Source organism: Poecilia mexicana, unplaced genomic scaffold (assembly GCF_051168715.1).
Source record: "Poecilia mexicana isolate PSO_F unplaced genomic scaffold, ASM5116871v1 scaffold_19, whole genome shotgun sequence".
Lineage (NCBI taxonomy): Eukaryota > Metazoa > Chordata > Actinopteri > Cyprinodontiformes > Poeciliidae > Poecilia > Poecilia mexicana.
The window spans coordinates 19,463,548-19,479,767 of record NW_028263388.1 but is presented as its reverse complement, the minus strand read 5'-3'; the positions used below and the strand labels follow the sequence as shown (position 1 = coordinate 19,479,767).

The following is a 16,220-nucleotide window of genomic DNA, read 5'->3' as shown; positions in this document are numbered from 1 at the left end:
ATACAATATATAATAAAATACATAAACCATAGATATATGGTTTGTGGTGTATATGTTACAATGTGGATTGTAACATATGATTTATGTTACAATCATAAACCATAAGAACATTTTTTGGAAGTTTAGTTGGCAGAAAACAGAAATCAGGGAATGACTGTGAAGTGAAAGGAAAGGGATACATTACTCCTGAAACGCTTTCTTCCAGAATTACCCAGCATTTACAACCATCTTCCCATTAACTCTCATGATGTTTCTTATACTCTCTACTGAAGAAAAGAATCCCCACACCATGATTATTTCACCACCATGTTTCATTGACGAAATTAGGTGTTCATTGTGAAGGGCAGAGTTAGTTATCTGCCGAAAGTTTTGTATGTAGATCAGACAGTTCACTTTTGGCTCATAAAATTTCTACTGGCTTATCCCATCAGTAGAGTCTTGATAGATTTGCAATTGCTGAATAGTAATGGATTGAACAGTTTCCCCTTAATATCGGGGAAATTGTTTTACAAGCTAACCGTGCTTTAAACTAGTCCACAACACATTCCACAGGGTCTTCTCCTTTACAGCCACACCATATAACCTTCATATTTAATAGAAATGGAACGACAACAATAAAATAATTTATAAGAACTTCAAAGATGCAACAGCGTTATTATAATCTGGCAAAAAAATAAATAAATTGGATAAAGCCTTTGAATGAATAGACGCGTATCTTTTCCAAATATTTCCCATAATTTTATAATTTCATTATAAAATTATGGCATTAGATCCATGTTCAGTGAATTAGAACACATCAAGAATGCAATAACCTTACAAAATAAGCATGGTATATAAATAAATACATATACAAAGAGATACTGTTGTTTATTAGGGAATTTGTCATGTCTGTTTCAAGGGCTGTTGTTCACAAAAGAATGAAAGAAGTATGAGGGTGTTTTTACAAGAATATAATTTTACTCAGCTGGCAATAACATTCACAAAACACAGTGGAACAAAGAGGTTCAAAGTTGGTTTAGATTTAATCTTCCAAACTTGATCATGAATTTATGGAGGAAGAAGGATTCTCTTCAAGTTCCTGGTGTGGGTTCAAGTTCTCACTTTTCATAGTAGAACCATTTATCAACTGAAAAAGCAAAAAACATAATCACCATTAGTACAATCTCTGAGAATTTTAAATTGGCGATAACACAGTCTTGTTGCAACCCCCCCCCCAAAAAAAGAAAAACATCTACCTGAGTTTGGAATGGGTTCTTCAGTTCCAAAAGCACATCCCTGTGAAAGTTATTTTAAAAAAATTAGAATTTTCAACTGAGATTTTTTTAGCATACAGTTTTCTTAAAAAGTATACATACTCGAAAAATCTCAAACTTTTCCATGCTACTCTCCAGTTAAAACCTCTACCACACGCCTCAATCAATTCAAATTAGATTTAGCTCCATCCATCTTCACATCAACTCTCACAAGCTTCTCAGTCCATAGTGAATGACAAAAACATTCCCACAGCATGATGCTGCCACCACCATGTTTTACTCCTGGCACTGGGGTGTGTGTGGTACTGTGCGTCATTAGTTTTTTACACGACATAACACTTCATATATAGACCTTAATGCTTAGTGTTGATCTAGTTTTATCTGACCAGGGCACTGACAACTACTAGGACATTTTCAAGAAGCTGAAAACATCTATGTTCCCTGGATACCTTTAAAGGAACTTCAAATGTTTCATGTCTATTATACAAAGACGGGGAATTGATTTTTTTTTATTTCATAAAAGTTTGGAAAGGATTATAAATGCTACATCTGAAAAAAAAAGAGGCACTCTTCTACTCCCAAAGCAGTAAAAGGTAAGCTTCTTCAGTCATATTTCTTTTTCTTTGGCGATTTATAATAAGCCTCTGATTTTGCACTCTGACCTATGTGCTGCCTTTTTGTCGTCTTTGCTAGGCTTAAGGAAGGAATGATAATAACTCTTTAAGCTGGGACATTGGAAAGTTAGATGAACTTACAGACTTAACAACAGCTTCAGCATCTGCAGCAGAGCAGCAGAAGGGACTGTCAGAAACACTGGTGTTCATGCTGCGTAAACACAGAGGAAAGAATTTTTCACACTGATTTATGATTACAGCATTTTACACATATATCTCTCTGCCTTAGCCTTAATAATGCATTATGAAGGCTGATCTCTTTAATCTATTCATTTCAGACAGGAATAAATAATGATAGTGATAAATAAAAACACAAAAAACTATGCAGAGCCTCAAAATCTAGGGAGATAAATGATGTGCAAACTTTTTTTAACAAATCATATTCTGTACTTCTCACAACGTAAAAAGAAAATAAGTATAGAATAAATTGCTATGTCTATGTAAATTACTAAATCATATCAGACAAAAGCTCAGACTCTTTTATCTTTGTAAATCTTTTGTTCTTTCATGCAAATCTCTTACAGATTTGAATGTAAGGAGGGAAGTATTTAAAAACAAACAAAAAAACAACAAAAAAATCTTTATAATGTTTAATTTTTTTTTGTCATTCTGTTGCTGAAATCTTCCCATAGGCTCACATCTCTGAGACTGAATTCCTCAACAAGTCCTTACAGGCATATTAATTGAATATCAGTTGTGCCCGTGAGGTCATGTTCCCCTTTAAAAGCACTAAATCAAATCACTATCAGTATATGTAATAACAGAAAATACATTATTTACTGTTTGCATTAAGGAACACAAATGAAATGACAGTACAAGCATTTACCAGTTTAACTCGCCAGCGTTGCTCTTCTTAGATATCAGTGCTTTCCAAAACTCATGTGTGCTCTTCACAGTTTGTATCGCAAAGTCCTAAAAAACAAGACACTTCTATAAGCCTTACAAGAAATTGACAGCCAAATAGTCAAAAATACAAACATAGCATAACATAGAATTCCATATTACTTGTCTGCGACCTTCAAACAGAGTGAGCCACAAAAAGCTAAGCTGCGTACCCTGTCTTTGAAGTCGCCATTGAAAGCAAACTGATTTTCAGGTTTGCCATCGGGAACCTTGTATCGTCTGAACCAATCAACGGTAGCTTCCAGGTAACCTGGCTTAAGCCGCTTCACGTCATCAATATCTGCAACCCATCAAAAAAAAAAAAAAAAAAAAAAAAAGCATAAACATGCAGTATGTAGCATATTCCAGTAAACATCTAAAGCAGGTTACTCCTACTGTTAAAGTCGCCGGCTTCTGGGTCCTCAGTATTGATCACAATGACCTTCCAGTCGGTTTCACCCTCATCGATCAAAGCCAGGGTTCCCAGCACCTTCACTTTGATTACTTCTCCCCGAGAGCACACCTGAAAGTGCCAGTCACATTTCTAAAACAGGCTGCTAACTATTGGATCTATACGAACCTCTCCAGCAGCTTTCACTACCTTGTTTCCAATGTCACAGATGTCAATCGGATCGTTGTCCCCACAGCATCCTGTGTCGCTGTCCTTGTGGCCAGGATCCTCCCATGTCTGATAAAAGAAAGACGCGAGAAATTGAAACAGATTTTCTGTTGTTTAAATACGTGAAGGTAGATAAAGACTTGCCTGTGGAATAGCCCCGTAATTCCAGATATAACCTTTGTGGGGAAACACATTGGCTACATAACGAAGGTTCCCCTTCTTCACATCCTGCTTTAGTGGATTAAGAGGATCCTTTGTGGCTATCTGAAAAATATAAGCACAAAGCGCAAAAAAAAAAAAAAAAAAAAAAAAACTTAGAGTAAATGACTGCATTAATTAAAAAAAATTTAATTACTTTTGTTTTTGTTCCTTCTTTCTGTCTGGCCTGGTGTTTTGCTGTACCTCTTTCCTTGACAGAGTCATGAATGGAGATTATGTTGCCATTGACTTTGTGCATGCAGTTTTTTTCTTTCCCCTTGGTTCAGAGCTTCTGTATTTAGCTATATCTCTCACCTGAATTCAGGTACTTACAGATCTATTCCTGCCATTAATTCTGTGTAATCTTATTTTTCTTTCCCATGGAAGGCATTTCTTGCCTAGTGATTCTTTGTTCAATTGTGTGTCTTTCTTGGTTGATGCTAATAACGTGCATGCTTTTATTATTTACCTTTCTCACAGAGGGCTCTCCTGGATTAGAGCGTTTATATTTAGTATTGTCTAGACGAAGTCATTAGCCATTGTGGACCAGTGCTATTTTATTTTCTGTTTCCTTCATGTCCTCTCTCCCAGTCGCTGGCATTACAGGCATGCTAAGAATTTATTTTATATTGCATATAGTATTTATAATTTGGATTGAGCTGAACTATATGCAATTGTTTAGCTCAATTGCTCATTTAAATTAGATTAATTTTAACTGAATTGGACAGACTTGGGATAGCAGTTAACTGGAGAAACATAAATAAGTTAACTAAAGTGGAAAAACTATACAAAAATGAAGCAGTATATACCTCCATCTTTGCATTTGTCCATCTTGGAACTTCCACAATGGCATGAAAAATGTTCTGTAAAAGAATATGAGAACAATTTTGTTAACTAGATGAAATCTCTCATTTTAATTGGGACATTTATAATTGTAAATCTACACAACATTTCCTTAAAAAAATGTGCATCTAAAATATATGAAGTTCTACTGGGGTTTATTTGAGCAAAAGTATCACTTGGAAAGTGAAATAAACTGCATATATAAGCAATTTTCAGTTTAAAGAAATGTTTTACATGTTATTAAACCCTCTTGAGCTGTTTTGTCTTGTACCTCTTCTCCCTAAAAAACTTGAGTTATTGTTACGATTTTAGTTGACCCTTTAAGTTAGTAAAATACTTGGTGGTTTTAAACCAACACGATACTCACGTCTGCTTCATTTGCATAGATGGGCACGTCATGAAAGGGAGAGATGTATTTGCCGTCTGCGTTTTCTATAAAATGAGCAATAAAAATGTATCTCTTATATTTGTGAGAAACAAAACACAAAGGGATCTTTCCACAGCTCTTAAAAGATAAAGCTCAAGTTAAAAAACGGGTTTGGTTTGATCTATAGGTTGAAATAGATTAAACCAAAAACGCTAAGCTTACTGAAAAAGACTCTGTAGTCCTGGGTGTTCGGCCTCCCCCTCTCTTCGATGGTAAAGCTCATGTTGGTTTAAATCTCTCCCTCTGTGCTCTGTTCACTTGTTCAGCAAGATTAAGCAGCTTCAGATTCACAGGGACAGGAGAGTGGACATGCGCAATGATTAGTAACACCCACAGCTACCTGCAAGAGGGTTCCTGTATCAAAGGTTCAAAAGCCAAATATCAAAGCTACAATAAGCTGAATTTTTTTTGTATGGTCCTGCTTTTAAACCTCTCATTGTGCAGCACCCATCTAACTGTGAGAGTCAGAGTTGTGAATAATAATGAGGAGTTAATCCGCCTCTACGGCTGACGTGTGCATTCTGAGACATTGCAGCAAAGATTCAAACTTTCTTTGCCAGAAATCTGCTTGCCGTGCATTTCATTCTTTCAAGCTGTGACTCTTAATAACTATTTACAGAAAGACACAGACGGAGCCGACTGGCGTAAGCTATAAACCGATTAGCAAGACAGGAATAGGTGCTGTTACCACGGCGACTTCTTAGCTTTTTAGTTTTAGTGAAACACCTTCATGGGGGACAAAGCAAATCTTTCTTAAAATAAGCACTGTATAATTACTAGTAGTTTTTTTTTTTTTTTACCAGGTAAGTCACTTACGCAAAAGGTTTTTCTGCTTAAAATGCATCTAATTTATTACATATGTAAACATTACATGCATACAGTAATATAGACACTATTCTACTTCTCTGCAATGCAGAGATGTACTTGTTCTTCGGCATTCATTTTGCAATACAGTTTATGAAATTGCTGCTGTCAATGCTTTATTATGGGATATTCCTTTTATAAATTACAAAAGTAAATACCAAACAACGATGAAGCGCATTTAGACTTAGCATGTTTAACAGACATCCATGCAGTTGCATTATTTAATAGCATTGACATCAAGCCTGAATCTAGCTTTTTACATTGATAATTGTAAAAAGCCTCTGAATAATTTGCAACAAATTACCAAGCAGCTACTCACTGGACAATTAGAGAAATTAAAGAAAATTACATGCCAAATCTCTAAATTTTAATAAGTAAACTCCAGTAACTTTAAAGTCTCCAAGGCTTTCCTGATGGACAACTAAACCTCTATCCCAGTCCCAAGTAGTTTGCCACATTTAGCAGGTTTTCTCCTGGGATTGTCATGTCTCCTCATTGGCTGGTGCCACGAAAATCATTTGTGCAATCAGAGCGGAAAGGTGACATTCACACATATGAGAAAAAATAACTATTTCAAAAAGTTTTATTTTAGATTAAAAATGTAGCAAATAAGCAAAAACCACGTTTTTACAAATTTAAGAGTTCACCTGTATACCAAGAGCTTGTGGCATACAAGATGATGGTGTGGTGATGCTTCCGGAATAAGACTCTGCAGGCTGGACTTTGGTTGAACAGCAAAGTTTTATTACAAACTGCAGCCCAAGTCAGCACCATTGAATCACGATGAATTCTTGGCCCAATCATGGTGAAGTCCCCCCGATTGCTGGACAGCACCCCTTTTATAGGGCCTGGGCCAATACATACTCCCCAAAGTAAACATTATCACATATCTATGTTCCAGATATAGGCATGCTTAGGTCTTGGCGGCAGTGTGTCTGCTAATGCATCTGGAGTTCATAGATTATACTTGTTTTGCAAACTCAATGTCTTTTGTCCCGATTGTTCCTCTTGAACAGTTCCCAAAAAGTCCTCCTGTATGATCAGACACTACACTCTCCAAAAGCAGAGGTTGCAGGGTTGAAAACTCGTCTTTATAGATGTGTCTCTTTTTCTTGTGAAACACAATTCTATCTTGAAACCTTTTTAAAGGGGCAGTATTACCTATTTTCCAGAGACAGAGTGCTAATTTATAGTACAATCAAATAATTGTGTTATCTTCAGTTGTTATAATCAAACACGACTTAGAAATTTGACTTTGTAATTTAACACCTTGAAATTGGTCTCTGTCTCTTTAAGAAGCTCCTGCTCTTTCTGCCATCACAACATTCCTCCGTTAAGTCTTTAAGAAGGCTTTTACCAGCATTTCACTGAGAAGTAGCTTGTATGATAAGCTCAGCAGATGCGCAGTTCCAACAAGGATTTGCTAATTTCTGCTGCCACTAGTTTGAAGGAGCTGAGTGGTGGCGCTCTGTGAGGTGGAAGCCAGACTTGGAAACCACTGCTCTGAGAAGGAGATCCATGGAAAAGGAAGCTTGGTGAGACCAAATGTTTCTGCATCCATAATGGCTGCCATGGGAGATGAAACAATTTCTTCAACATGCATGAAAGAATTAAAGTAACATTCCAGTTATGTTTTTGACGAGGGAATAAAATAATGTACAACTCAAAAGCGTTGATTTTACATAATACTGCCCCTTTAAGGTTCTCAAATGCATTCAACCTTATTAGTTAAAGGCACACACAAAACAGTCTGTAAGAATATATCTGACATATTCCATTATTCTGTTGTTAATAAAATCTCAAAATTGTAAGGAGATCGGAGAGCAGACTGAGTGCTGGAGCTCAAAGGATTGGACTTTATGTTCAGCCACTTGAGAGCTGGCATGGCAGACAACTTTTCCAAAGGTAATTCTGTTGAGGAAAGTTTTAGAGAGAAAAAAGAATAGGTTTAAAATGAACAATACCGCAAAAGAACAGTCAATTTTTCCTCACAACATGCTTAAGCATGTTATTACCAGTGATGCTGTTTCCCTCAAGGTCAATCCTCTCCAGTGTGGCTATTTCAGTGAGCTTCTCAGGGAAGATGGAAAAGCTGTTATTAGCTAAATTGATGCTGGTCAAATGTTCCACTTCTCCAACCTCATCTGGCAGCTTGGTGAAAATGTTGCCCTGCAGGTCAAGTTCTACAAGGCATTTCAAAATACGAATAAATGGAGAGATGTTGTCTGTATTTCTGTCAAAGTGTAAAAACCTTCAGTGGACATTTGTGGAGCAAACAACGTAAAAACAGCCTCATTTTTGATATTGTATAAATGACTGAAAGAGCAGAGTGATGTTTGTTTGTCTCTACCTCTGAGCTGGGTAAAAGTTGAAAAGAATTTGCTTGAAATGGCCTTCATTTTATTATCAGCCAACGTGACAATGCGGATGTTTTCTGAGACAGTCCTGAGGACCTTGAACACACCATCTGGGAAGGAAATGAGCTGGCAGTTTGATAGGTCTGCAGTGAAGAAGAACATAAGCATAAGATTATTAAGGACTAAGAGATAAAAAAAACACACTGTATATCTAACAGTAAAGACACTATGCAATCTAAGGAACACTAAGCTCAAGCTTCTGCCTCCATCTACTGGTAAGACTAAAAATAGCTTCAAGAACAAATCTTTATTCACTAACATGTTTTCAAATCGAAAAGTTGAGAAGAATAAAGAAGAGACAGAGAATTCATAAGGTTTACCTTACCCAGACTGTCTTTGCCTTCCTCTACTGTTGCATTAATCCTCCGGGCCACATTTGCGACTGCCTCTGCCATTTTCAATTCAAACTTAAGACAAAAGCAATATCATTATTATTGATGATCATGAAAATGCACACAATGATCAGACCTAAAGAAATATTCTGAGGCTTCTTAAAGTACTCTCTACAATATATCGTACAGTATATTATATTGTACTCAAACAGAAGAAACCTATATCAAATTTCTTATGTCACAGATTTATCTGACCACAAGAAGTGAGATCACACACAGTAAACCTCAGTTACCTCATATACAGCAGATAATTTCAGTGCAACCAAGTATTTGTATTTGTAATAATTCTGAAAATGATTTGTGTGTTATTTTGCTTTTAGGTTTTTAGGCAACAATTCCTGTTATTCTGCACTGCTTGTTCCTTTCAAATAAAAAACTAACTCAACAAACACCGTAAAGTCACCTGAGCAGTGTTGTCATAGTGTTTGCTTCGCACTTCTGGTCATAAAATTTCAACCAGTGACTGCATAATCTCTATGACACACAAAATACAGCACATTCGCCACACTAGAGACTAAATTCTCTTCTTTGTTTAATAATCCAAACACTTTATGTCAACCACAATTCTGCTGTTTTAGATAGACCTGCATTCAATATACTGAAAGAGATTATTTCAGGACTAAAATACAAATAGGAAGCTACTCACTCAATCAACCAGGCAGTATGTGTAACAGAAACTGTCAGCTGTCACTGGTGGCTAACATTAGCTACGGCCGGTTATATTTTTAGCTCAATGGAAGAAGCTAGTTGGCATGAATGAAGGACTGTTTATTATAAAAAACTATTACAAAGATCTTAGAGCGTTAGTAATTTTCTCAGTAGGTGATATAAGCAGATAAACGGAAGCTGTTTTAGTTGTGAGCTAAAGCCAGGAGCTAACAGCTAATTAACCAGGATGTTCACGAGAGTCGATATTGCGCTGCACTTTTACGCAACTGCACAAAGTCAAGTCAGTGAAACTTAATTTTTAAAATTGTTTTAAAATATTATGAATATTATTCGCCTGTATTTTGTAACCTGTAATTTTGTATTCGCCAAATTTTATTAAATATCATTAATTTAATTTAAACAATAATAATATTGATATGCAGGCGATATGGGGAAGCTTACTGGGATATAAGCTTCCTCAGTCACAGATGAGAATATCAAAAAAAAGATATTTGGGATTTACAAAACAGATGTTTTTTTTTTAAGTTTATTTTAAAGCAGTAGTAGTCTTGTTTCTTACATCCCCTCACCACATGTCAATATTTTAGGGTACTATGCTATCCTTAATCTGATAACCTTAATCCGTATAGTATATGAAAACTTATGTTCATTTTTATTCTTTAAAGTTTAAAAGTTACCAATTTAACTTAAAAAAAAATTAACGCTTACTACTGAAAATCACAAATGCAAAACTCTGGATTGTTTTCTTCACATTTTGTGTGATATCAAAAAGCGAAATGTTGACTTACCTCTGAGTCCAGGCCAACTACTGCCAGTTTACCATGATCATCATTCCAGCAAGTTTCCTGTCACTTTGTTTACTTTTCAAAGGATTTGAAAACAATGAGTTCCCTGGCTGTAAAAGAATAGATTTCTAGTTTGGCATCATTTGCAGCTACTTTACAGGATTGCTGGATACTCGTTTCATGCACACAAATACACAATGGTTCATTTTGCATAGTGCTGGAATGTACTCAGTGTGAGTCAGTGGATGGCTGAAGCTCTCTAAAACTAGAGGCCTCCAGTTTGGAGAGTCAGCTCTTTCTGTGGCTTGCACATTCACTCCAAATAAAATACTGATATGAGCATGATGTACAGGTGCATCTAAAACACTGAATATCATCATGTTTTAAAGGCTTTCTACAATAAAAGTATTTGTAAGTAAAAAGAAAAGCTGACTTTCAGAAAAAAAAGAAAGAAGCATCAAACTCAATTACACAGAAACATGTTATATCATGAGATTGTAAAGATATGCCCAATATTAATAAGCGATACAAAACCTATTCAAAATACAAAATCAACATAAATACATTTTTAATATTTACAATAAATATACATTAATTTACAGTAACAGCAAAGAACAGTACAAGCAGTGCAGGAATATTTAATAATTCAATTTCATATTTACATTACTGATAGGTTGCGAGGTAATAACAAACAACATTTAGAGTATGCATTCGGTACTTCTTAAAAAAACAGTGTCCTCCTTAAAAACTGGCACCCACATCATAAATTTAGGTCACAATTACAAAGATGGATAGGATGCAGTCTTAACAGTGCACAGTCACAAATATTGAAGAGCTTTTTCCACCCCAAAGGCTAAGTGTTTTCTTTTCTGTTTTCCAGAAATCACTTTGTGTTTTTACAACATGTCTGCCTTCCTGCCACTCTGCAAACCAATTGAGTCCTTGGTTGTGGTGTTCACTGGCAGCCGCACTCATCCACAATCATATCTTCATGGTGTCTAAGGAGCATCTCTCTGTTCTCGTAGTACAGCATGCTCAGCGGGCTCATTTTGGTTGGTGCGCAACACGGTAGCACCACTCGTTCTGGATGGTAATGTTCCAGGAGACTCTAGGGAGTTCAAGTTAAAATTTTGGAGATGATTTTCGATTTTCCATAACCACAATTTCTTCATGTTTTTTTTTTTTTTTTTTTTTTTACACATTTTTGAAAACAACCTATTCAAGATAGATTTTCTCTCTGGCACTTGATCAGAAGTCCAAAACACAATATGCAAACAATATTCAACCTTTGAACTGTTTACTAGTTTGTCACATTTGCATTTTTGAGCTTTTCTGTACTACTCTATATCATAAAGTCCCAATAAATTTCAATAAATATTTTTTTGGCTTTAACATGGCAAATTGTAAAAAAAAAAGAAAAAAAAGTTACAAAGAAGTTATTCTATGTTCACATTTTCTCAGGTTTACATTTAATGCAACATTTAAGAGAATTGGAACTACTCTCCTTCAATCCATCCACTGTCCCCTTATCCAAGTAAGGTTACAGGGGCCTGTGCCTATCAATAGCTACAATGTGTCAGTGATTAATTGTAATCTCCTTTTCATGAAACCAGGTCAACAAAAGAAGAAATTTACTGTGAATGTACTTCGACTAATAGATTGATTAGCTTTGGGTAAACTGATTAAGTTTGTATTGATTTGTGTAGCTCAGCAAGCAAATCCAACCTTTTTAAAATGTCTTAATGCAGAAAACAAACAGTGGTAGATTACACACAAAAAAAACTTGTGGCGCCACTTACCTGCATGTAAGCATGATTTGTTGGATTCAGGCTCTCTCCCAAAGGACTAGGACAGGAACCTTCACATCGGTAGGCATTGTATCTTTTGGGAAAGACGATCCAGGAACCCCAGCCGATTTGATTGAAGTCAATGTGCAGGTCCACTCTGTGGCAGAGGGATTTTTCGCCCCCTCTTATGAACACCTGCGGGCTTCTCGCTGTTTGTTCTCTCTGGCCCCGTTTGCTCCTACGCCTCTTCGGCCAGAGGACCCTTTTGATTTCAGCAGGGGACAAGAACTTGGATTGCTCAGCTGTATGCAACAGACTGGCTTTAGCCCTCGAGCTTTCATCAAACCCCGTGTGGGAGAAGACGACCAGCAAGGCCTGACCACTCATCTCGAAAACAGGCTGAAGAGGGAGACCTCTCTTCTTCTCTAAGGGTTTCATACGCCTTGATATTCTTTTGCTTCGGCTTTTTGCAGCCGCTTTCTGCCTGAGCCAGCCCAACAGTGGGGTTGTCATGTTGTACACCTTCCAGCTGTGTGACGAAGTGACCAGTGATGATTCATTGAGCTGTCCCACTGGCTTATGATGCAGGTGATACACTTCCACAGAGACGTTGGGAGAATTTTGTGGTGGAGGAAGTCGGATTCTCAGTTCTGCAGCCTGGATGTGCTTGTCGGCCCGTAACACTTGAAGGTCAAAGGTTGCCACCCAACGTCCATGTCTGTAAGTCAGACCTGAAAAACAACAAAGCATAAGTTTTCCAATTGATAACATAGGGCAGAATCAGAATAAAAAATCATTTATGTAATATGAGATGTGTCAGTTAGCATCACCAGGAGATAAAACGCTGTATTTTTGAAAATGTACAAAATTCAACAAATAAGAAAAAAACAAACAAACAGAACAACTATGCCATTTTATAGCTGGCTACTACTAGCTTTAAAAACCAGTCTATTTGATCACATTTTATTAATTCAAACACATTCATCAACATGGTTTGTTTTGTGCATTGCTACTTGTATGGCTGATTTAATGAGACACATTCCATTAAAAATGCAAATAATTTTTTTTCTTGCCACATTGAAAAAATTCAGCAGCCCTTTTTTATTTTGAGGTTACGATTGGTGAGAAAACCTTTAAATTTCCCAGTAGGAATTGTTGATGTTTGAAAAACACATGTTGAGGTGTACAAGACAAAACTGCCTTTCTGTGTAGTTTCCTAAAGTTTTATTTTTTGAAAATATGTCAAGGAAAGCAAACATAATTTAAATTTAATTTAATTCATTTTTTTGGCTTCAAAAAGAAGACTGGACTGACCATAATAAATCAATTTGAAGCGAATTTAACATATAATACAACATATATTATGCAATTCAAGTAAGAAAAAACATATATTAACACAGTGCCACAATACCAATCAGTTTAAGACTATGCACACTGCACCGATGCACCTTGTTCTGCTATTTATTGCTTTCCTGCCTTCTTCCTATATTCTTCCCCTTTTGACTTGAATTGTACTAAGTGGCAATTCAAGTGGAATAAGTTTTAAAATGATTTACCATTGCCTAATTTTTCAACAAAAACAAAATGGCATTTTAAAAGTATAATATTTTGTATTCTAAATCAAAAACTTTGATCCCTTCCTAGAGTTTGTTTCTGTTTATCACAGTATTTTACAGTTGTCAGCTAGTTGACTTATAATTAAATTGTAATAAACCGATTTGAATAAATTGAATTTCATTCTGAAATATTTGTCATATAATGTTATGTTACATAATATATACTTTTCATTAAAGTGTACCCTGCTAATGAGAGTCATTATGATTCAATGAACACCTCTGATTGTAAGATTAAGGCCTTCAAAAAAAAAAATCCTTAACCTTTGCATTGTTATTTGCACTGTTCTCCATTGATCAAAAATCCAATCCATGCTTGTTATTAATCCACTCAAACCAAACGAGCAGCCACCAATCATTTAGCACGTCTGTGCTCGTCCTGTGGCTCCTTGCATATCCTCAGTCAAGCAAATATAGTAGAGCTGTGAAATTGGATTCAGCAGCTGGGCTTCTGGTGCCACACCATTAAATCCTGAGTTCTAATCTAATCAGGCCAAGTGTGAAAAAAGAACTAAGGGAAGTTGTTGATTTGACCTTAACAAGAGATTTGTATAGGGGGATGTCTGGCGAGGTACCACAAATCAACATCACCTATTTAAAGAAGAAGAAAAAAATAGGTTTGCTTTGAGAATTAAGAAGAAAACCGGTCTTTTCACACGCTTATCCTTGCTTGCTTATTCACCCCCTGAGCGGGAATGTGTATTGAAGCCTCTGAAGTCGTCTGGCAAGAAGAAGAAGAAGAAGAAAGAAAAAAAAAACCCTAACATCTCAGAGGGTCTTTAAGTGCCACGGGGTAGACAAATTAAATGCATGCAGACATTTTCACCCATTTGTTTATCATAGTATAAATCCCCCAGCTCAAACTGGTCTAATTTAATCTAAACCAGATAAACCAGATCTTACTTTTCGATATCAGGCTCTTCACTGTGTCCGCTCGCTTCGCCGCGTCCTGCTCCAAGTTATCCAAAGGCCCAGAGAAGTTCGACCTGAAATTCCTGTACAGATGCATCATATAGGTTGGCAGGTGGTGTCCCGTGGATCTTTCGGTCAGAGAGTACCTCTGTAGAGACCTCATAATGAGTCCGTCTCTGGATTTACCGTGCGCCAGCAACACTAGAAGCGATGCGTGCAGCGCGACGCCCAGAGCTTCCAATGAGCGCATGATGTCGGTCAGTCTGAGACAAGAGAGATTCCTCCACCGAGCAGATTAGGGGTGTCTTATATACGGTCTCCCACCCACTTTCATGTTTAACAAGTTGCCGAGAACATTAAAGGAACTTGACATGCGTCCTCAAGACTTGTTCCCTGACAGCTCATCAGCCATTCAGTTGGTAATGAGGCGGCTTGGGTTGCGCAGTTGACGCGATGCGCATCGGTTTTGTCAGCGGCCTGACTCCCCATCCTAGGACTAATTCTTTTGGCTGTTTGTTGTGGAAAGCTGACTTTGCACATCTCCCTGAATGGTAATGGTGATAGATGGATCATGGTGGAGAGATGTCTTTCTTCAGCAGGTTCAAGGATAAGAAAATATGAGATTTTTATTTTTTATTTTTTAAATGTAGGTGGTAATCGTGAAAAAAAGAAAAAACACTTAAAGGCTGCGAAAATATTTGAAACTAGGGTGTAGATTTACATTACCCAACTCCCCATTCATGAATTGTTTGTTTCAATTATTTGTGTTCAGCTAAGCTTAGCTTTCCCCATGATGCTACAGTCTATTAAATAGCATCTTTGAACAATCAGGTCACCGTGTATATTAAAATGACTCACTTAATAGCTAACATTTATTTATTTATTTATTTATTTATTTATTTATTTTTTATTAATACTTACAGAGGATTCAAGGTTCAAGAACCCTTTTGAAACTGCTATGCTAGATCATTTCAGAACATTGCCTTCACAAAGTTGCCCACAATAATGCAACCATAGTTTTGAGACTTTCTAGTTCTATTTTTGAACAAATAACACTGAAGATATGTCACATTCAAGGTGGAAAAAGTTTTAAAACGATTCATTACGGTCTCAGTTTTATTATGCAGGGGTATATACATTTATAAGATGTGAAATCAGTCCTACTAAAAATAAAGTTAGGTAGAATATTACAATACAGTAATACAATATAACTGATAATCTATTAGAATTTTCAATCCAACATCTAGAAACCCTAAGAATATCACACAGCTACACACCTGGTTGTAGGTGATTAGGTCACATGAGACCAAACCAGAACATTTGGCTTGCATGGACATTACTGCAAACAACCTCCCCACAGTGTGACATAGCAGTGGTTGAATCATGCTATGGGGAAATCTGGTCAGAACTGTCAAAAGACTAATCTAATCAGTTTATATTTATGTCATTTTGCAGTAAAAAGCCTATGTAAAAAAAGAGAGTGTCTTCCTTGGAGCTGTAGCATATTAATTTAAAAACATTTATTTGATAGGGACGTTTGAATTATTTTTCTAGCTCCCCTGACTAACTGGAATACACATTACACAGAAGCTGGTCTGGGGACACACTTCCTGTTTAGCCTAGCAGCCACTTGTACCACTGACCTACCTTATCTTTATCAGCTTTGAATCTTGCAAAGCACAACTTATTTTATAGTTCACTAGTACAATACTGCAATAAACTGCATGTTACAATTGTATGTTTGGCCTGACTACAATATCAGTCACTTCACACTATTTATTAAATTCATTAGATTTATAAAAATGCTAATTTCAAACATTTTTATTTAATTTAGATTTCAACAAAACTTTCTTGAGCTCAGAAGCCAATGCAGGGTGGGAACGAC

The 16,220-nt window shown here is 36.4% G+C and overlaps 3 protein-coding genes across 3 annotated transcripts; all 3 read right to left on the bottom strand.

Moving 5' to 3' along the window:
• Nucleotides 1–1,786: 1,786 nt before the first annotated feature.
• On the bottom strand, nt 1,787–6,347 carry ppa1a (inorganic pyrophosphatase 1a). The gene is made up of 10 exons (XM_088016593.1): nt 5,059–6,347; nt 4,822–4,901; nt 4,716–4,733; nt 4,436–4,489; nt 3,573–3,692; nt 3,411–3,497; nt 3,206–3,332; nt 2,983–3,110; nt 2,754–2,839; nt 1,787–2,078 (listed from the first exon to the last, which is right to left on the bottom strand). Exons 1-10 carry the CDS (start codon nt 5,117–5,119, stop codon nt 1,949–1,951), a joined length of 891 nt encoding a protein of 296 aa, XP_087872719.1. The 5' UTR covers nt 5,120–6,347; the 3' UTR covers nt 1,787–1,948.
• Nucleotides 6,348–6,482: 135 nt separating this feature from the next.
• Nucleotides 6,483–9,489, bottom strand: lrrc20 (leucine rich repeat containing 20). The gene is made up of 5 exons (XM_015003540.2): nt 9,216–9,489; nt 8,503–8,584; nt 8,111–8,260; nt 7,776–7,943; nt 6,483–7,671 (listed from the first exon to the last, which is right to left on the bottom strand). The coding sequence occupies exons 2-5, from the start codon at nt 8,570–8,572 to the stop codon at nt 7,538–7,540; spliced, it is 522 nt and encodes a 173-aa protein (XP_014859026.1). The 5' UTR covers nt 8,573–8,584; nt 9,216–9,489; the 3' UTR covers nt 6,483–7,537.
• Nucleotides 9,490–10,643: 1,154 nt separating this feature from the next.
• On the bottom strand, nt 10,644–14,611 carry ndr2 (nodal-related 2). Its single transcript, XM_015003523.2, has 3 exons — nt 14,327–14,611; nt 11,823–12,541; nt 10,644–11,131 (listed from the first exon to the last, which is right to left on the bottom strand). The coding sequence occupies exons 1-3, from the start codon at nt 14,583–14,585 to the stop codon at nt 10,979–10,981; spliced, it is 1,131 nt and encodes a 376-aa protein (XP_014859009.2). The 5' UTR covers nt 14,586–14,611; the 3' UTR covers nt 10,644–10,978.
• Nucleotides 14,612–16,220: the final 1,609 nt, after the last annotated feature.

Bases quoted from the DNA above. Each gene is read 5' to 3' on its own strand.
- lrrc20 (XM_015003540.2), bottom strand. From the start codon at position 8,572: ATGGCAGAGGCAGTCGCAAATGTGGCCCGGAGGATTAATGCAACAGTA. The intron at 8,261-8,502 runs GTAAGGTAAACC...TCTTCACTGCAG, and splicing joins GGAAGGCAAAGACAGTCTGG to ACCTATCAAACTGCCAGCTC. The intron at 7,672-7,775 runs GTAATAACATGC...TTTCCTCAACAG, and splicing joins TGAGGGAAACAGCATCACTG to AATTACCTTTGGAAAAGTTG.
- ndr2 (XM_015003523.2), bottom strand. From the start codon at position 14,585: ATGCGCTCATTGGAAGCTCTGGGCGTCGCGCTGCACGCATCGCTTCTA. The intron at 12,542-14,326 runs GTAAGATCTGGT...GTTGTTTTTCAG, and splicing joins GAAGAGCCTGATATCGAAAA to GTCTGACTTACAGACATGGA. The intron at 11,132-11,822 runs GTAAGTGGCGCC...TGAACTCCCTAG, and splicing joins CAAATCATGCTTACATGCAG to AGTCTCCTGGAACATTACCA.
- ppa1a (XM_088016593.1), bottom strand. From the start codon at position 5,119: ATGAGCTTTACCATCGAAGAGAGGGGGAGGCCGAACACCCAGGACTAC. The intron at 3,111-3,205 runs GTAGGAGTAACC...GATGGGTTGCAG, and splicing joins AGAAGCCGGCGACTTTAACA to ATATTGATGACGTGAAGCGG. The intron at 2,840-2,982 runs GTACGCAGCTTA...CTTGTTTTTTAG, and splicing joins ATGGCGACTTCAAAGACAGG to GACTTTGCGATACAAACTGT.